At 47.7% G+C, this 18,654-nt stretch overlaps 1 protein-coding gene and 1 long non-coding RNA gene across 2 annotated transcripts in view; one reads left to right on the forward strand and one right to left on the reverse strand.

Annotated features, from left to right (window-relative positions):
* The window catches only part of LOC140913070 (uncharacterized), a 33,008-nt gene extending 15,652 nt beyond the window's left edge, over positions 1 to 17,356 (reverse strand). Inside the window, 6 exon segments of the mRNA XM_073348766.1 lie at positions 2,751 to 3,034; positions 3,036 to 3,140; positions 3,142 to 4,225; positions 15,709 to 15,825; positions 16,492 to 16,618; positions 17,174 to 17,356. Of these exon segments, the coding sequence (XP_073204867.1) occupies positions 2,751 to 3,034; positions 3,036 to 3,140; positions 3,142 to 4,225; positions 15,709 to 15,825; positions 16,492 to 16,618; positions 17,174 to 17,197 (1,741 nt within the window). The 5' untranslated portion in view covers positions 17,198 to 17,356.
* On the forward strand, positions 8,086 to 13,098 carry LOC140913701 (uncharacterized). The gene is made up of 3 exons (XR_012159642.1): positions 8,086 to 10,117; positions 10,614 to 11,011; positions 11,499 to 13,098. It is a non-coding gene; the product is annotated as an uncharacterized lncRNA (long non-coding RNA).
* Positions 17,357 to 18,654: the final 1,298 nt, after the last annotated feature.

An 18,654-nucleotide genomic window follows, 5' to 3' on the forward strand; every position in this document is an offset into this window, starting at 1 on the left:
TCTTCAGCGCAGGACCAGAGTGATGGTTTTCCTCCCTTGCCTTCTGGTACGCCTGCCTCAGCTCCTTTCTCTTCGCTCAGCACTGCTGCCTCCTCCCACCCCATAACTGGACTTTTGGTTCGGGCACGATATAGGGTTGCCAGATCCCAAAAACCAGACACCCAGAAACCCTAAATGGCACCCAGACACAAAAGCCAAAACCTGGACAGGTGGCAACCCTACCAGTCATACAATAAGTACACACTGTGGAACAGGCCCCTCCTTTCATCTCATTAAAAGTTGGGTCATTCCTGGGTGGTCAGATCACTCCTTGCCCAGTGTGGCAGTGACATTGGGGAGGTTGTGGGGGGGCTGTTACTCTTTCATGCTGTCCCAAGGGGTGTGTGAAGCCCAGTGTTTTCATTTAAAGGCACGGCAAGACATTACGCACAGAAGAGTTGGGGAAATTATGCACCACTGCACAGGCGCAGAATTCATGTCCCCAGCAGATTTTTTCTTCCTTGGCAGAAAATACATTTTGCCAGCAAGGCGCTGCAGTTACACCTTTCTCCCACCAGGAGCTGTTATGGTGCCAGAACAGAGGGCAGCCAGCTCAGCAACCCGCCCACAGGGCCAGGTGAGGAAGCAGGCAATATGGGGCGGGGGGACACAGGGCTGCTGCGGGGATCACATAGGCTGGGGTTCAGAAGGGCTGGTGGGTGGGAAGACTGGGGTGGGGGTCTAAGTGGGAGTGGGGGTGCAGGACCACACAGGGACAGGGGGGTGCATGGGGGCAGGGGTGGCTGAGTGGTGGTGCAGGGTCACACAGGGATGGGGGGAGGAGAGTGCAGGAACACACAGGGACAGGACAGATGTGCCTAACTGAATGGGAGAGGCTAGGGAGTCCTCCAGGGAAGCGTGTGGGAGGCTCCGCAACTCTCTAACAATCCCCGCCCCCACCCCACAAAAAAATCTGTTACATACTTCTCCCACCCACACCCAACAACCCTCCTGCTTCACTCCCAGCAATTACTTCCCTCTCCCTCAGCTCCTCTGTTACCCCTGACTCCCCAAGCCTTTCTACTACTCCTGAGGGGTACAGGAAATAGGTTTCTGTATTATAGTTTACATGAATTCTTACAAAAAGTTCTGTATTAATATGCCTAGTAAAGAATCTATTTGTCAAAATACACTTTCTGAATCTTCGTTGTCTGCATTGCTACAGACATACTTGCCGACAGGAATTTTGAAATAAATTACCAAAATAACTGAAACTAGTGTGATTATATTGTGTTATTTTGACAAATGAAATATGTAGAATTTTAAAATATTGTTTGCAGAATTTGTAGGTGCAGAATTCCCCCAAGAGTAATGGGAAACGCTTTCTGTGCACCTGCCAGTCACACAGTTCATCAGGCCTCATGGTCAGTCAGGTCCTAGAACACTTTGATTGGTTGCACTTCACATTGGCTTCTCCACCTGCCGTGTGAATGCATCAGCTTTTTTAATAGCAAAGAAACACCTGGTTAGACAGACCTTTGTTACACATTAGGGACGTAGTTCTTCTTCATCACATTTCTATTTAAAGTAGACGGCATGAGCAGTTCCTGAGTCTTCTTTCAATCACACACACTGGGCTGTCCTGCCCTGCCCCTCAGCCCAATTCATGCTGAGAGAGGACTGCAAATCCCACCTCTAGATGTCACCCAAGAGTCACCCCGTCAGGGTTCCCTCCCCACTCTGAACTCTAGGATACAGCAGCGGGAACCCACATGAAAGACCCCCTAAGCTTATTCTTAGCAGCTTAGGTTAAAAACTTCCCCAAGGCACAAATCTCTATTTGTCCTTGGACTGAGGTATGCTGCCATCGCCAAGTGATTTAACAAAGAACCAGGGAAAAGGACCACTTGGAGTTCCTCTTCCCCCAGCAATCCCCCCAAGCCCTTACACCCCCTTTCCTGGGGAGGCTTGAGAATAATATCCTAACCAATTGGTTACAAAATGATCGAAGACCCAAACCCCTGGGTCTTGGAACAATGGAAAAAATCAGTCATGTTCTTAAAAGAAAGATTTTATTTAAAAAAAAAAAAAAAAGGAAAAATCATCCCTGTAAAATCAGGATGGAAAATACTTTACAGGGTATTGAGATTCAAAACACAGAGGATTCCCCTGTGGGCAAAACCTTAAAGTTACAGAAAACGGGAATAAACCTCCCTCTTAACAAAGGGAAAATTCACAAGCAAAACAAAAGATAAACTAATCCGCCTTGCCTGGTTTACCTATACTGGTTGCAATATTGGAGACTTGGATTAGGATGGGTTGGAGAAGATGGATTTCTGTCTGGCCCCTCTCAGTCCTAAAAGAGAATAGCCACAGAAACAAAGAACCAAAAACAAACCTCCCCCCCAGATTTGAAAGTATATTTTGTCCCCATTGGTTCCTTTGGTCAGGTGCCAACCAGGTTATTTGAGCTTCTTAACCCCTTACACGTAAGGAGGAATTTTAGGCTACCCTTATGGTTATGACACACCCGCTGGCTGGAACAGAGTTAGGTGTGGGGGGAAGTTCCTGGCTGGGTCCCATCTAGATGGGAGGAGGAAGAAGGGGTTATCCTGGCTGCATTCCAGTGAAGTGAGTGAGCGAGTGTGGGACAGAAAGAGACACATGTCTGGATCCCACCTACATGAGGGAGAGGGCTCCCTAATGCAGTAGGCTGTGATCATCTGCTCTAAATTCCCTCCACCTGTCTGCTCTTCCCCACACTGCTCAGCCAAGTCCCCTTCCCTGTCCTCCACAGTCTCTCTGCTGGGCATCATGGGGACAGGACCACTCCCTGGTCTGCATCTGCTGGTGCTGTATCAGGCCCACAGGCTGCCAGAAGCCCCTCAGGCCCTGGCGGTGGCAGAGGGGCACCGGTGTGCGTGACCGAGTGAGGTTGGCCACTCTAGCAAAGTGCTTGCCCCAGTCAGCACAGCTGTACTGCTCCTCTTGGCTGTGAATGAACCAATGTGATTGCAAGGAGGCGGCCCGTGCAAAGCTCTTGCTGCAGCCGTCGGAATGTCCTCCCCCCAGTGTGCGTGCACTGGTGCCGGGTGGGTGGATTGTTTTTTTTCACGTTCTTACCAGAATCATCACAGTGGTTCGGCTGCTCCCCGGTGTGTGCGCTGGTGTGTTCTCAGGGTTGATGTCTCCGCAAAGCCCTTCCCGCAGTCAGCACAGCAGTACGGCCACTCCCCGGTGTGCATTCGCTGGTGCAGTGTCAGGGTGGAAGCACTGCGGAATCCCTTACCACACTGGGCACAAAGGTGCGGCCGTTCCCCAGTGTGTGTGCGTTGGTGTCTTCTCATGGCTGAGCTCTGTGCAAAGCCCTTGCCGCAGTCAGCACAGTGGTACGGCCGCTCCCCGGTGTGTGTGCGCTGGTGTATTCTCAGCTTTGAGCTCTCTACAAAGCCCTTGCCGCAGTCAGCACAGCGATGCGGCCGCTCCCCGGTGTGTGTGCGCTGGTGACTTCTCAGTTGTGAGCTCAGTGCAAAGGCCTTGCCGCAGTCAGCACAGCGATGCGGCCGCTCCCCAGTGTGCATGGGCTGGTGTCTTCTCAGCTCTGAGTGCCATGCAAAGCCCTTCCCACAGTCAGCACAGCGATGCGGCCACTCCCCGGTGTGCGTTCGCTGGTGCACTGTCAGCGTGGAGGCACTGCAGAATCCCTTACCACAGTGGGCACAACGGTGCGGCCGCTCCCCAGTGTGTGTGTGCTGGTGTATTCTCATGGCTGAGCTCTGTGCAAAGCCCTTGTTGCAGTGAGCACAGTGATGTGGCCGCTCCCTGGTGTGCGTGCGCTGGTGTCTTCTCAGCTTTGAGCTCTCCGCAAAGGCCTTGCCGCAGTCAGCACAGCGATGCGGCCGCTCCCCAGTGTGTGCGCGCTGGTGTCTTCTCAGGTGTGAGCGCCGTGCAAAGGCCTTGCCGCAGTCAGCGCAGCGGTGCAGCGACTCCCTAGTGTGTGTGCACTGGTGCTGGGTCAGTGCGGACGGGTTGCTGAAACTCTTGGCGCAGTCGGTGCAGTGGTGGGGACGCTGGCCCATGGGGAGTCTCTGGTGTGTAGCAAGGTCTGGTCTCTGGCTGAGTTTACCCCGGGGATGGACTGCGGTCTGTGCATGGATCCCTCTGTGGGATGTGGAATCCTGCTTCCCTGCCGCACTTTCCCCACATTCAGACTGTGTCCGCGTCCCCACCAGGATCCCGAGCCCTGCTGGAGAGAGCTCACAGTTAAGGCTACAGGTTTGTCAAGGATGGAAAATGTCACAGATGGAGCGATTTCACCATTTGTCCGTGACTGTTTTTTGGATGGGTGCCTCACCCTGCAATGGCGGCTCCTGTCTCACAGGGTTGGACCTAACACCTCTCTCTGGGTACTGAGACCTGGTCTGCGGGGTTACAGCGCCACTCAGATTTGCCTCTGCCCCCAGTGACAATGGTGGGGGAAGGAGGCTAAACTACAGTGAATGGCCTTGCCACCCAGATCCTCTCTAGCCCGCAGCAACCCCTCTACACCAAGCTGCGGTCAGGCTTTCAGCACTGGGGGAAGTGCTGGGCACGTGCCCCACGGCGAGGAGGAGGGCAGGGTTTTTTTAAAAATCAGGGTGCAGTCACAGGAAGTTTAGTGACCTGTGACTTTTACTAAATTTTCTGTAATTTTTTTATACAAAATGCCATGACAAATCTGCAGCCTGACTCAGGGTGGTTCTACCCTATGTTGTTTGTGCAGAGCCTAGTACCTGCTCCCACTCCCACGTGCGCCATGCACCTCTTGGGTTTTCTTTGATGATTAAACTGTAGCTTGCCCAGGATACAGGCAGTGCCTGGCACAACAGGGCCTCTAAGTGCTAACAAATAGGGTCCGGGGTTTGTTTCAAATTGACTTTGGTTATATTTCAATCAGAGGTTTCTATTTACATGTGGCTGGTTCTTCACATTCTCCTGTTTTATACCATGAGGCCTGTTCCACAGTGTTTGCGCGGTTTTAACCATATTGGTTTGAAACTAGCTCATGTGGATGCAGTGAGACCGGTCTAAAGCTGCATACCGTAATTGTAGCTTTAAAAAAGTTTTCTATTTTTCTCTGCGAGTTCCTACCTCCCAGAGGTCAGGGAGCTTAGGTACCAATCTCTTATAGAGCTCCGGGAGGTTGGTACCTAAGCTCCCTGACCTCCGGGAGGTAGGAGCTCTATAAGAGATTGGTACCTAAGCTCCCTGACCTCCGGGAGGTAGAAGCTCACAGAGAAAAACAGAAAACTTTGGTAAAGCTACAATTACGGTATCCAAGCCAAATTACTCGCTGAACGAGATCAGGAGTAATAAAGAGCCGAAAGGCCCAGCACTAACTCGCTGAACAATATCGGGGTAACAAAAAGGAAACAAAAGTATGCTTGTAAAAATGTTTAAGGAAAGGCAGGGGAAGCCAATAACAGAGGGAGGAATGGAATTAACAGAAGCTCCAGCCACCCCCTTTGTAAAAGAAGTTACATCTTTTAAACAAATCCTTCAAAAATTTGGGCACAGTCCTTGGACTAAACAAGCCCTAGCTGATGTCTGCACTATTTCGGACCTAGAGGATAGATTGGCTCAGTATAGCCTCATATACAAACCTTCTAGTGTTGCCAAAAGAGATGCAGCAGCAATTTGGTTGTTGTGGGAGGCATGTAAGGATTCTTCCCTCCGCTTGTCTTCTCGTAAAGAGGAAAAGGCACAAATGGAAAAGGGAGCAGACAATTGGATACCCAAAGTCAGCTGAAAATAGTGAGAGAGGCACTCCAGGAATGCAAAAAGAGAGAAAGATTCCTGGCAGACCAAGCTAAAGCCTCTGAGAAAATTGAAAGAGAGAATCATGTGCTCCAAGGTATGGTAAAGAAATTAACCTTGAAGCAGGGCAGAGCACCTGCAAATCATAGTCGTTGTGAGTCACTAATTAAGAGACTGAGACAAAAATTGGGCTTTGCCTCTAAACAGGTAGCAGCCATTACAGTAGGTGAAGGGGGAGAAGGTCCTATGCACGGCACCCCCAGGCATAATTACAAAGAGAAAAGAGAGTGAAAAGTTAACTCTGCAGAGCTGGAGGGAATTAAGCAGCTAAACTTTGTGAAAATGTTAAAAAGGAAAAGTGTTAGAGAAAAATAATTCTTGGTTTCTTTGCAGCCATTCTGAAGGAAAAATGGGCCCTTTTCCAAAGGAATGTCTGTAAATTAGCCAGGCAAAAATAAACTATTTAAAATCATTTGACTGGACAATTTAGTCAAATTTGCTAAAAGAACATAAGAGGGTTCTATTGGAACTTAACTGCCTCAAATATATAAAGGAAATGTAAGATGTAAAAACAGAGCAGTGTGGAAGGGATGTTAAGGAAAAGAAAATGTGTATGTATCTGTGTGTGTGTAAATATGTAAAGTTCTAAGGACCAATTGGTTTTGTTTTAAATAATGCCACTAAAAATCCATTTGACTCTTTAATTCAAAGTTGCAAAACTGACAGGCCTTTTTGCTAGACACAGGTAATTAGTGTTGTTTGGCTTCGGGATTTGGCATTTAACCCTTAAAAGGTAACTCAATGCTTTGCAAAATTTAAAATGTTTTTAAGTTGTGGCTGCAGCAGGGCAGTCAAAATCAGGAGAATAGAAAAAAAATTCTGGATTCTTTTTGTTTGGTTGGTTTTTGTTTATTTTTGTAACAAAATACCACATGAGTGTAGTAAAAAAATAAATAACTAAGAAATTAAAAGAGACAGTGCCCCTTTGAAGCAACAGCAGGCGTGAGGTGCACAAAACAAAAAGAAGCAATGTTAGAAACGCTGAGTCTTAAAATGGCTCTGTGTAATCTGATTCACTTGAATAAAGGTACATGAAAACTCTGTAAGCACAAAAGAAATAGTTACACCTTATGTAAAAATGGATATGGATATTGTTATAGAAGTTAAACTATGGAAGGAATGTGCATTTGCCCCAGAACATGTGCAGGGTATATTGTAGAAGGGTAAAAAGAAATGCAAACATACCATGCTACTTAATTAAAATGCTATTAGGGCTCCAAAGGGAGCCACAATAGGTTGGGTTTTCTTTTTCAGATTGCTGTGTGTTTTGGAAGTAGAAGTTGAAAGTAATCAAAACTCTGGTGAAAGTTGATTGTGTCCCTTTTAAGATAGAGTCTCTGAGCTGCTGATGGCTTTAAATCCAAAAGCAGGAAGCGTCTGTGAAAATGCAAATGACCTAAATGATAAAGGAAGGAAAGAACTAGCAGCACAAAGGAGCTGCAGATAAAGGACACACCTGGTCAGCAAACAAATTGTCTAAATAAATAATCCAAGGGATAACAAGATAACTTTAATAAATCTAATGATAATAAGTACCCCTGTAACAATGTATAGTGTGCATGATTTTTGGAAAAATCCTTTAAGGTCATATGGTAATGATGACAGGTTTCAGAGTAACAGCCGTGTTAGTCTGTATTCGCAAAAAGAAAAGGAGTACTTGTGGCACCTTAGAGACTAACCAATTTATTTGAGCATTAAATTGAGCAAATAAATTGGTTAGTCTCTAAGGTGCCACAAGTACTCCTTTTCCTTATGGTAATGATGCTTCTCAGCTATTACCTGTAAATAAACTTAAAGCTTAACACAGCAGGAAAAACGTTATAAACTTGGTCTGCTGTATACAAAGGAAAACTGAGGTATCCCACCTCATGAATTTAATGACTAAACAGTGGGATAATTTCCCCATAAAGATATAAGCCATTGAAACCTGGCCTGCCTATAGAACAAACATAGGAAAATATGGGGGCAATTCCTCTGTTTTGCCTGCAATCAGCAAGAGTATTTGTAAAAGAAATATTTTAAGCAATAATCTGCCACCCCAAAAGGGGTAGAAACACGTTCTTTTTCTCTTTCAGAAAATCAGGAAAAGCTGATGCCAGCTGAAGAGCAACCCAATACCATGAATTTACTGTCATAACAGAAATTGTGTTTTGTGTTCTGTTTTGTCTTGTTGTTAGCACTGTTGTGTGTTTAAATATATATATATATATATATATATATATATATATATATATATACTGAAGACCTTCAGGTAATTAGGAATAAATTAAGCTCTCTGTCCCAACTACAAGATAGCCTAATTCAGAAACAAGTTCACGCAAACGTAGACCTGGTTCAAACAGGCATTGGCAATCTAAAAGCTAGATGGAATCTTTGGCAATGGCTTAATGCCACTACCTGGATGTTGCATAAACAACAATTACAGCTAGAGAACCGCATAGCCATGGGGTGTACGGAGATGCAAATTATGGCACTCTCCACATTAGGACAGGAAATGTTCTGGGTTATATCGGGGAATACGAAGGTCTTGCTACACCTACTAAAACAAGGAAGAAGATCACTGTTTGACACATATCGGTACGAATGGGTGCAGTATGTGTCCAGTAATGTAAAACCAGAACTGCTGCTCGGAGAAATTATGATTAAAGTAGCACAGCAACAAGGACAGGAGACTCGGATATGGAAAGTTAGCCCACTCCCCACAATGCATGTGGGATCATACTGGCTACCTCGGACCTCGAGCCAGTGGGCTGGGGGGGACGGAAAACTATTGGATATTAGAGGATGTACCAAATGGACACCTCAAAAGTGGGTGTGCTTATCCCTGCCTGAAGCCTCAGAACCTCACAGTAAGGATATGTCCATGGGATCCTGTGTATGGGATGAGTTAAGTAATGAAACCAGGGTACTGTATAATGGGCAATGCGTTTGTATTACCTCATGGGAAATTGTATAGTGGGAGGATGGGAGGACCAGTAATCCACCGGTAGATGAATGTAAATGTAATGTAAGCACGATTTTCACTAAAAATCATACTTACTATTTGCCACAGCCAAAAAGATCTCAATTTACAATGGAGGCAGGACGACCAGAGTTCTCCATTCACCTTGATCTTGACTGGCAAGAGTTAGCACTAGAGTTAACTATTAGAACAAATACTTATTAGCTATTAGAACAAACAAGTGAGACCGTAGGGAATACAACTATCCACGTTAATTGGGATGTGTGGAGTGCATTGTTGGATAAAAAGAATGTATGTGAGGCTAGAACCATGAGCCCAGCTCGCCTCTCAATATATGCGCTCTAAAAGATTATCTAGAAAATGACACTATTGACTGTATTATTATAGTGTCAAAAGAGGGATACTGTTGGGTCGCCCTCAAAGTTACACAAGATAAATTGGTTAGTCTCTAAGGTGCCACAAGTACTCCTTTTCTTTTTGCGAATACAGACTAACACGGCTGTTCCTCTGAAACAAGTAGGATAGAATTATAATTATGTAGCAGTAGAAATAAAGATAGACAAAAGAGTATATAGGTGTGACAAAGTGAGACTGTTCTTGATGTTTCTTCTGGATAGTGTGGAGGTGCCTCAGTTTCCCCTATGCAGTTCTTAAGTATCTAGGTGGTGGGGTAAGGGTGTATGATTATTGCAGAGTCCTAGAGGGCAGGTGTGTGCAGGGGTCTGGACACAGACAATGGCCAACACCCTGTTTCCTGGCAACTGATGGCCTGGGCCCTTTCCCCCTGCAAGGTGAGAGCTAAAGGGTTGGAGAACAAAGGAATCAGGTGACCTCCTGGCCTGGGAAAGGGACAAAGCCCAGAGGAGGAGGGGCTGGAGAGAGTTTCAGTTTGGGGCTGGCTGGGACATGAAGTGAAGTGCAGACGTGGTTGTCCGGCTCACTGGCCCCAAAATGGACCCAGCTGAGGGGTCCAGTTCTCTGCACCTACAAGCTCTGTGTTAGACCATGTTCCTGTCGTCTAATAAACCTCTGTTTTACTGGCTGGCTGAGAGTCCCGTCTGACTGTGAAGTTGGGGTGCAGGACCCTCTGGCTTCCCCAGGAGACCCGCCTGAGCGGACTTGCTGTGGAAAGCACACGGAGGGGCAGAGGATGCTGAATGCTCCGAGGTCAGACCCAGGAAGGTGGAAGTTGTGTGAGCTTTGTGTCCTGAAGACAGGCTGCTCACAGAAAGGAGACTTCCCCAGAGTCCTGACTGGCTTCATGGGGAGCAGTTCCAGAGCATCACCCAGGGACTCCGTGACAATAGGTATTGTAAAAAGGTATGAACATCAGTTCCATGCTGTTGAATTTCACTCCGTAACAAATGGAAGGCCAAAGTGCTAATTATTTCAGGCCGGTACAAGACAAAGAGTCTGTGCTGGATAGTGATAAGAACTTTGAAGAAACAATGCTATTCTTTAAAACAACACTGTGATGCTCTTCCCCCGCGGGGGGGGGCCCTTGTCATGCCTATGTAAATCTTGGTATCCGAAGAGGGAAAAATAGATAGTGGGATAAAACTTGTTAAATGAATCAAGAATCATCGATTGTGTTGTTAAGTAAAAGAATGAATGATGAGTGCATCGAATTGAGAGCCTGAAGCAGGGAAATAATTGGTTAGTAAATGTTAGTTAGTTATTGGTTGTTGGTTAGTAATTGGTTAGTAAATGGTGCCAGTCTAATCCTAAGAATTTCAACCTCACGAAAGCTCATGCTCAAATAAATTGGTTAGTCTCTAAGGTGCCACAAGTACTCCTTTTCTTTTTGCGAATACAGACTAACACGGCTGTTACTCTGAAACCTTGATATTGATGGGCCAAAGAATATGCAAAGTGGAGATAACCGGATGACCCCCAGAGGGCGAACCAGAATCCACCCAAAACACATCAAGGAAGAACAAGAAGATAACATCTAGCCATCGTGGATGTACCACCTGTTGCTGATTGAGCTGATCGATGGTCATCTCAATTGGAAATTCAGCATGATGAAGCAACTTCCATAGACTTGTATTGAACCAGAGATCTATTAAAAATTGGGTCCAGGGACTGTGTTCTTTGAGTCCGGTTCTACAACCACCCTCCAGGAGCATCGGATGCACATCTGACAACGACTCGGTTCCACTCTCATGTCCAGGCCACCTGGCCAGTGACTTGGCACGAGCAACATCTAGGCTGGTAACTATAACAACCTTTATGTAGAACCTGTGTGAGAATGTCTGTGTGTGTGAAGAAAAGGAGGACTTGTGGCACCTTAGAGACTAACAAATTTATTTGAGCATAAGCTTTCGTGAGCTACAGCTCACTTCATCGGATGCATTCAGTGGAAAATGGATCTATATAGAAATTGCATAAAGGAATATTTTGTTGTATTTACAATTAACATGGCAATTTGCCTTGTCCCTCTTACAAGATCCTGTTGGTATCATTTTTATTAGTATAACACTACGCAGTTTATTCTTGCGGGGGAGTGAATCCTCTTCAAGGAATTCCTTCTACAGAAATCATTTACCCTCGGCCTGATGTTTCACTTTTTGTGCAAACTAAAACCGTCAAGAGGGTAGGGGTTTTTTTGGGGGTGGGAAGTGGGTTGAGGGGATGACAAGTCACTCAGGGTTTGTGTTATGTAATCTGAAAACCATGTCTTGTTTTACAACCCAATCAGTGACACTGCTGAGCTGGAAGGGGTAAATGGCTGCTACCCAGCAGGACTTTGATCTACAGTCACAGACTGCGTTCGGGCTGAGGGCTGTGCTAAGCATTGACACTGAAGCAATGTAAGTGACAACGATTTCATACCACTGAGAGAGCAGGAGGAGAGGGGATGTGACAAAGGCCATTCCACCCCCTCTCCCTCACACCCAGCCCATACACCAGGGTACTCCAAGCTGTGGCCCGAAGGACGATTTCGTCTGGCTCCCAAATATGTCCGCTCTCCCAGCAGCAGCTACCTGGAACGCGGGGCAGTTTTTGAGCATTACAGTGAAGCGCTGGAAGTGCCAGAGACCTTCTCTACAAAATGGCATCCTCCGCGTGGTGTAACCTCGCACTCATCACTTATCATACATGACTAATCCTGCCCTGCCCTGCATCATTCCCAGCTTTCTCCTTGCTCGCCAGGGACAGGTTTCTCCAGTTTGAGATGTCATGTGCGAAGTGAAGTCGCAGAGAGGGGGTGGGGCGGGAACCTTGAGAGGACAGCGCTTTCTCTGCCAAGGGCCAGTGACTCTGGGATGCTCTCCTAGGCTGCAAGCAGGTTTTTGTCCCTATCTGAACTATTTCGAGATCCAGGTGTCAAGGGCCATAGGACACCAGCTTGAATCAGGAGGGGCAGCGGCATGAAACACACTTGAAAAATCTCTAGGGCACCCCGGCTTGGTATGATTTTCTGAGATGTGGAAAGCCTAGAAGAAGGTGTTGTGGTCTATGGACCGGCAGGCGTGTCTTTCTAGCCAGGTGCTTGTCTGACCCCCCAGTGCCAGACCCACTGACACACACAGATGGATTTTATCCTCACAGCCCCAGTGCCCTCTCCATTACACAGGTGGGGTTATTTAGGCATGGTGGAGCTGTAGTGACTCGCTTCTAGAACTGAAGTGAGATCTTTTGAATCCTACTGCAATGTCCTACCCACTAGGTAAATGCAGCCCCCATATGCTCCCCCACCACGGAGACCTCTCTCTTTCCCTCAAATCTTCCCTGTCCCCACATTGTCCCATATCACTATCCCACCCCTCTTCCAACTTCATCACCTCCTGTCATAACCATAGGGGTAGCCTAAATTCCTCCTTACCTGTAAGGGGTTAAGAAGCTCATGTAACCTGGTTAGCACCTGGCCAAAGGAACCAATGGGGACAAAAGATACTTTCAAATGTGGTGGGGGGGGAGGTTTTGTTTTGGGTTCTTTGTTTGTGTGGCCATTTGCTCTTGGGACTAAGAGGGACCGGACATCAATCCATATTCTCCAAATCTTTCTGAACAAGTCTCTCTTATTTCAAACTTGTAAGTAACAGCCAGGCAAGGCATATTAGTTTATCTTTGTTTTCTCAACTTGTGAATTTTCCCTTTGATAGAGGGAGATTTATCCCTGTTTTGCTGTAACTTTGAAACTAAGGCTAGAGGGGGTTCCTTTGTGCCCTTTGAATTTTCTGCTACTCTGTAAGGTTAACTACCAGCCTAAGTACAGAGGTGATTCTTTTACCTTTTTCTCTTTAAATAAAATCCTTCTTTTTTAAGAACCTGACTGATTTTTTCCCATTGTTCTAAGACCCAGGGGTTTGGGTCTGTAGCCAATTGATGAGGATATATGCTCAAACCTTCCCCAGGAAAGGGGGTGTAGGCTTGGAGGAATAGGACTCCAAGTGGTCCTTTCCCTGATTGTTTGTTAAATCACTTGGTGGTGGCAGCAATCCCAAGGCAAGAAAGGAATCTGTGTCTTGGGGAAGTTTTAACCTAAGCTGGTAAGAATAAGCGTAGGGGGGTCTTTCATGCAGGTCCCCACATCTGTACCCCAGAGTTCAGAGTGGGGAAGGAACCCTGACACCTCCCCATCTCCGATCCATTTCTCTTTCACAGCTTTGAGGCCCCATCATTTTTAGGTCCCATCTTAGGTCACAGATATCCAATGAGTAGGAAAGAGAGGAAGTATGATAATAAGACTCCCTGGCGTAACCAGGAGATCTTCAATGACCTGAAACGCAAAAAAGAGTCATACAAGTGGAAACTAAGTCAAGTTACAAAGGATGAATATTTAAAAAACACCCACAGGCATGTAGGGACAAAATTAGAAAGGCCAAGGCAAAAAACAAAACTAAATTAGCTAGGGATATAAAGGGGAACAAGAAAGCATTTTATAAATACATGGGAAGCAAGAGGAAGACGAAGGACAGGATAAGCCCATAACTAAATGAAGAGGGAGAGACAATAAGAGAAAAAGCAGCAATGGCCGAACTGTTAAATGCCTCTTTTGTTTCAGTTTTCACTGAAAAAGTTAGCAGTAATCAGTCAACTAACATAGTGAACACCAGTGTCAGTGGGGTAGGATCTAAGCCTAAAATAGGAAAGGAAACAGTTATGAATTACTTAGACAAGTTAAAAGTAAATACATCCTATACTACTTAAGGAACTGAATGAAGAGATCTCTGAGAACTTGTGGGGGATGGTAGAGAGAACCAAGGAGTGGAAAAGGGCAAATATAGTACCTAGCTACAGAAAGGGGACAAGGACAACTCAGGGAATTATAGACCAATCAGCTTAACTTCAGGACCCAGAAAGATAACGGAACAAGTAACCAAACATTGTATTTGTGAGCACCTAGAACAGAGTCTCAAACTCGGTTTACCTTAGGGCCAGTGCCAGTCCTCAAATCCTCCCAGCGGGCCAGTACTGTCACTCATGCCACCCAGAACCTGTCCCACAAAGACTCTGGGAGAGAGTCTGGGTGGGGGAAGGAGGTCTGGGGTAGGGGATTGGGGTGCAGGCTCTGGGATGGAGTTTGGGTGCTGGGTGCAGGCTCTGGGCTGGGGCAGGGGGTGAGTGTACAGGAGGAGGGGGAGGGGTGCAGGCTCTGGGACAGAGGTCAGGGGAGGGATGCAGGCTCTGGGAGGGGCCATTGTAAGTCGCCTGGGGGAGTGGGGGGAAGCACCTGGGGGCAGCAGGTGGGGCCAAGGGAGAGACCTTATCCCAAAACTGCTGGAGCCTCGCAGGACACATTGGGGAGGTTCGCGGGCGCAGAGTTTGAGACCCCTGACAGTCAGCATGGATTTGTCAAGAACAAATTATGTCTAACCAACCTAATATTCTTATGGACGATTCAAAGCTGGGTGGGGCTGCAAGCACGTTAGAGGACAGGATTAGAATTTAAAGTGATCTTGACAAACTGGAGAAATGGTCAGAATTGAAATGACAGCTTAGGAAGGAGTACTGCAGAAAACCATCTGGGGTTATAGTGGATCACAAATTAAATATGAGTCAATGTAATACTGTTGAAAAGAAAAAAAGTATATATTCTGGGATGTATGAGCAGGAGTTTTGCAAGCAAGATGTGATAAGTAATTCTTCTACTCCTCTCAGCGCGGGTAAGGTGTCAGCTGGACTACTGTGTCCAGTTCTGGGTCCCGCACTTCAGAAAGGATGTAGACAAACTGGACGGGGTCAGAGGAGAGCAATGAGAATGATTAAAGATCTAGAAAACATGACCTACGAGGAAAAACTGAAAAATTGGATTTGTTTAGTCTGGCGAAGGAAAGACTGAGGGGGGCTTAACAAGAGTCTTCAAGTACATAAAAAGCTGTTACAAAGTAGAGGGTGATAAATTGTTTTCCTTATCCACTGAGGCCAGGACAAGAAGTAATGGGCTTAAATTGCAGCAGGGTAGATTTAGGGTAGATATTAGGAAAAACTTCCAAACTCTAAGTGTAGTTAAGCACTGGAACAAATTACCTATGATGATTGTGGAATCTCCATCATGGGAGGCTTTTAAGAACAGGTTAGACAAACACCTGTCAGTCATGGACTAGATAATACATAGTCTTGTCTCAGTAGAGGGGACTGGACTAGATGACCTACTGAGGTCCCTTCTAGTCCTACATTTCTGTGATTTCTAGGATTCACGGATATTAAGGCCAGACAGGCTCATTGTGCCCATCCAGCCTGGCTTCCTGCCTATCCCAGCCAGGGAAACTCCCCCAGTGATTCCTGACTCCAGCCCAGTAATTCCTTCCCCTCCAAAATAAATACTGGCCCCTAATTCCCAGCCTCCATTTGTCCCCTTCAGTTCTTCGGCAGTGGATTTCACTCTGCCTTTGCCTTCTAGATTAAGGAGCAATCCACTAGCAGGTGCGTAAATCAGAAGGGATTGGATTATTACGACTCACCTCGGAATGGGCTCTCTGGCCCGGAGCTTTCCCTGGAGTCCTCGACATCCTGAATCCAGAGCTCTGCCTCCCCTACCTCGATCTGGTGGATTAAGTCCGGTGTGGAACCTGAATAGCCTGTTTGGGGGGAATTAATCAGTTTTATTACTAAAGTTTTGCGGGTAGGGACTCATTTATATGTTGGTGCAACCAAGCACAGTAGGGCCCCGATCTCAGTCAGTGTTTGTCTGCGCAGCACTGGGCGCGACGAGGCCTCAATCTCGGACACTGCTTAAGAGGAAAGCACAGGAGATCCCAAACAGGAGAATAAAGAAATAAAACTTCCATAGAGGAGATTTTGTCCTGTCTCCTGCCAGGCAAGTTCAGTTCGTACTCTGAAGCAGTAACATCTATGACCCTTCTCAATTTGCTTTGGGGCTGAATCATGGCAGGTGTCACTGTTATACAGACCTACCATTTTTTTGCTTAGCGTGCAAGAATTGTTCAAATGTACGGTTAAGATTATGATGTTCATTCTTTCTGGGGAGGTGGGGAGCTGTTTTCTTCCTGCCTTAATAGTCTTATTTGCTCATGTGCTGTTTGCAACCAGCCCTGTGCCAGGACTGAGGTAGGTAAACAAGGTACACTAAGACTAGCCCCAGGCTCTGCAGCCTTGAGTTCTTCTTCAACAGGAAGCCGAACTGAAAGAGGCTGACATCTGCAACTGCTTGGGCACATGGCAGGTGAGACAACAAGGGAACCCAGACATTTCACAGCTATGAGTAGAGATAAATCGGTCCTTACCCAGGGAAACAAGGGCCCGGTAATTCCTCAGCATCTGGTCCCGGTACAGCTGCTTCTCTGGCCGGGATAAGAGCTCCCACTCCTCCCGGGTGAAATACAGAGCCACCTCCTCAAACGCCACCCGCAGCTGCTGGCACAAGCGTTACACACTCAGCACCCTCCGCGCCAGCCCCAGCCCGGGCTCTCCGCAGGGGACGCGGGTTCGAGGGCAGCGGCTCCCGGGGAACCCCCAGCCCAGCAGCTGTGAGCCAGGGAGACCCCCCCGCACAGCCCCCCGGGGACTCGGGCCCCGCTGGCCGGCGACAGGAGTCGCCCTCGGCTCCCCACGGGGCTCTGGGGCGGGGCGCTGGGAGGGGCCCGAATCCCAGGGCAGGGACCAGGCTCCTCCCCCGGCCGGAGTCCCCGCCTCCGCCCCAGGCCTGGGCTCGGCCCCGCTCCCGCCCCCGCCCCCGCCCCCGGCTCGGCCGCCTCGGGGCTCCTCGGCCCGGCTCCGCGTGTCCGCCCGGCCCCGCGTGTCCGCCCGGCCCGGGGCCCCCAGCGCCGCTCCCCGGCCCCAGCGCTCCGGCTGCGGCAGCCCCCAGCCCCGGGGTCACTAGCGCGGGAGGGACCCGGTCCCGGCCCCGCTCGGCCCCAGCCGGGACCAGCCAGTGCCCGGCCGGGGAGTCCCCGCCCCGCGTCCTACCTGCGCCGGCCCCGCTGCAGCCATCGCCGGGCTCGGCTCCGGCCCGGGCAGCGACCTCCCGCCCGCGGCTGGTGCCTCCCCGGGGCCGCAGCCCTCCAGCCCTGCTGCGCTTCCCGCCCGCCTCCCTGCGGCTGCAAGGACCCCGCGCCTGCTCCAGCAGCCGAGGGAGACCCCAGCGCAGGGACCTTCCGGTGTGGTGTGTCTGTTACTGCTCCCCCTGGGAATGTGCGACTGGCCGCAGTTACTGACACGTAGCAGATTGTAAGAAACTGCTGTGGTATAAACCAGCTCCCTGAGGTAGCAGATGCCTCCAGGTAGCAGCTTCTTGCACTGTCCTGTGTGACATTGCTACACCTAGAAATGTGCTATGTGTAGAAAGCTTGTGCTCAAATGAATTGGTTAGTCTCTTAGGTGCCACAAATCCTTATTTTCTATGTGTAGCAGTTACTGATAGGTGTAGATTGTAAGAAACTGCTATTTGATGCAGCAACCTAAATCTCCCTTGCTGGAATTTAAGCCCATTACGTCTTGTCCTATCCTCAGAGGTTAAGGAGAACAATTCCTCTCCCTCTTCCTTGTCACAACCTTTTACATACTTGAAAATTGTTATCATGTTTCAGTCTTCCCTCATAGGTCATGTTTTCTAGACTTTTAATCTTCACAGTACTCCAGTTGAGGCCTGATCAGCACAGAGTAGAGCAGAAAAAATACTTCTGGTGTCTTGCTCACAACACTCCGGCTAATACATCCCAGAAGGATGTTCAGTTTTTTTTGCAGCAGCGTTACACTGTTCACTCATATTCAGCTGGTAGTGTGCTGTGACCCCTAGGTCCCTTTCCGCAGTACTCCTCCCTCGGAAATCATTTCCTGTTTTCAAAAAGAACAGGAGGACTTGTGGCACCTTCGAGGCTAACAAAGAAAGCTCATGCTCAAATAAATCGGTTAGTCTCGAAGGTGCCACAAGTCCTCCTGTTCTTTTTGCGGATACAGACGAACACGGCTGCTACTCTGAAACATTTTCTATTTTGTACGTGTGCAGCTGATTGTCCCTTCCTAAGTGGAGTACTTTGCATTTGTCCTTTCTGAATTGCATCCTATTTACTTCAGACTATTTCTCCAGTTTGTCCAGATCATTTTGAATTTTCATCCTATCCTCCCAAGTATTTGCAACCCCTCCCAGCTTGGTATCATCTGCAAACTTTATAAGTGTACTCTCTATGGCATTATCTAAATCATTGATTAAGATTTTGAATAGAAACATATCCAGAAGTGGTCCCTGCAGAACCTCACTCGTTATGCCCTTTCAGCGTGACTGTGAACCACTGGTAACTACTCTCTGGGAACTGTTTTCCAACCAGTTTTGCACCCACCTTATTGTAGCTCTATCTAGGTTGTATTTCCCTAGTTTGTTTATGAGAAGGTCATGGGAGACAGTATCAAAAACTTTACTAACAGCAAGATAGACCATGTTGACCACTTCC

This window comes from Lepidochelys kempii, chromosome 6 (assembly GCF_965140265.1).
Source record: "Lepidochelys kempii isolate rLepKem1 chromosome 6, rLepKem1.hap2, whole genome shotgun sequence".
Lineage (NCBI taxonomy): Eukaryota > Metazoa > Chordata > Testudines > Cheloniidae > Lepidochelys > Lepidochelys kempii.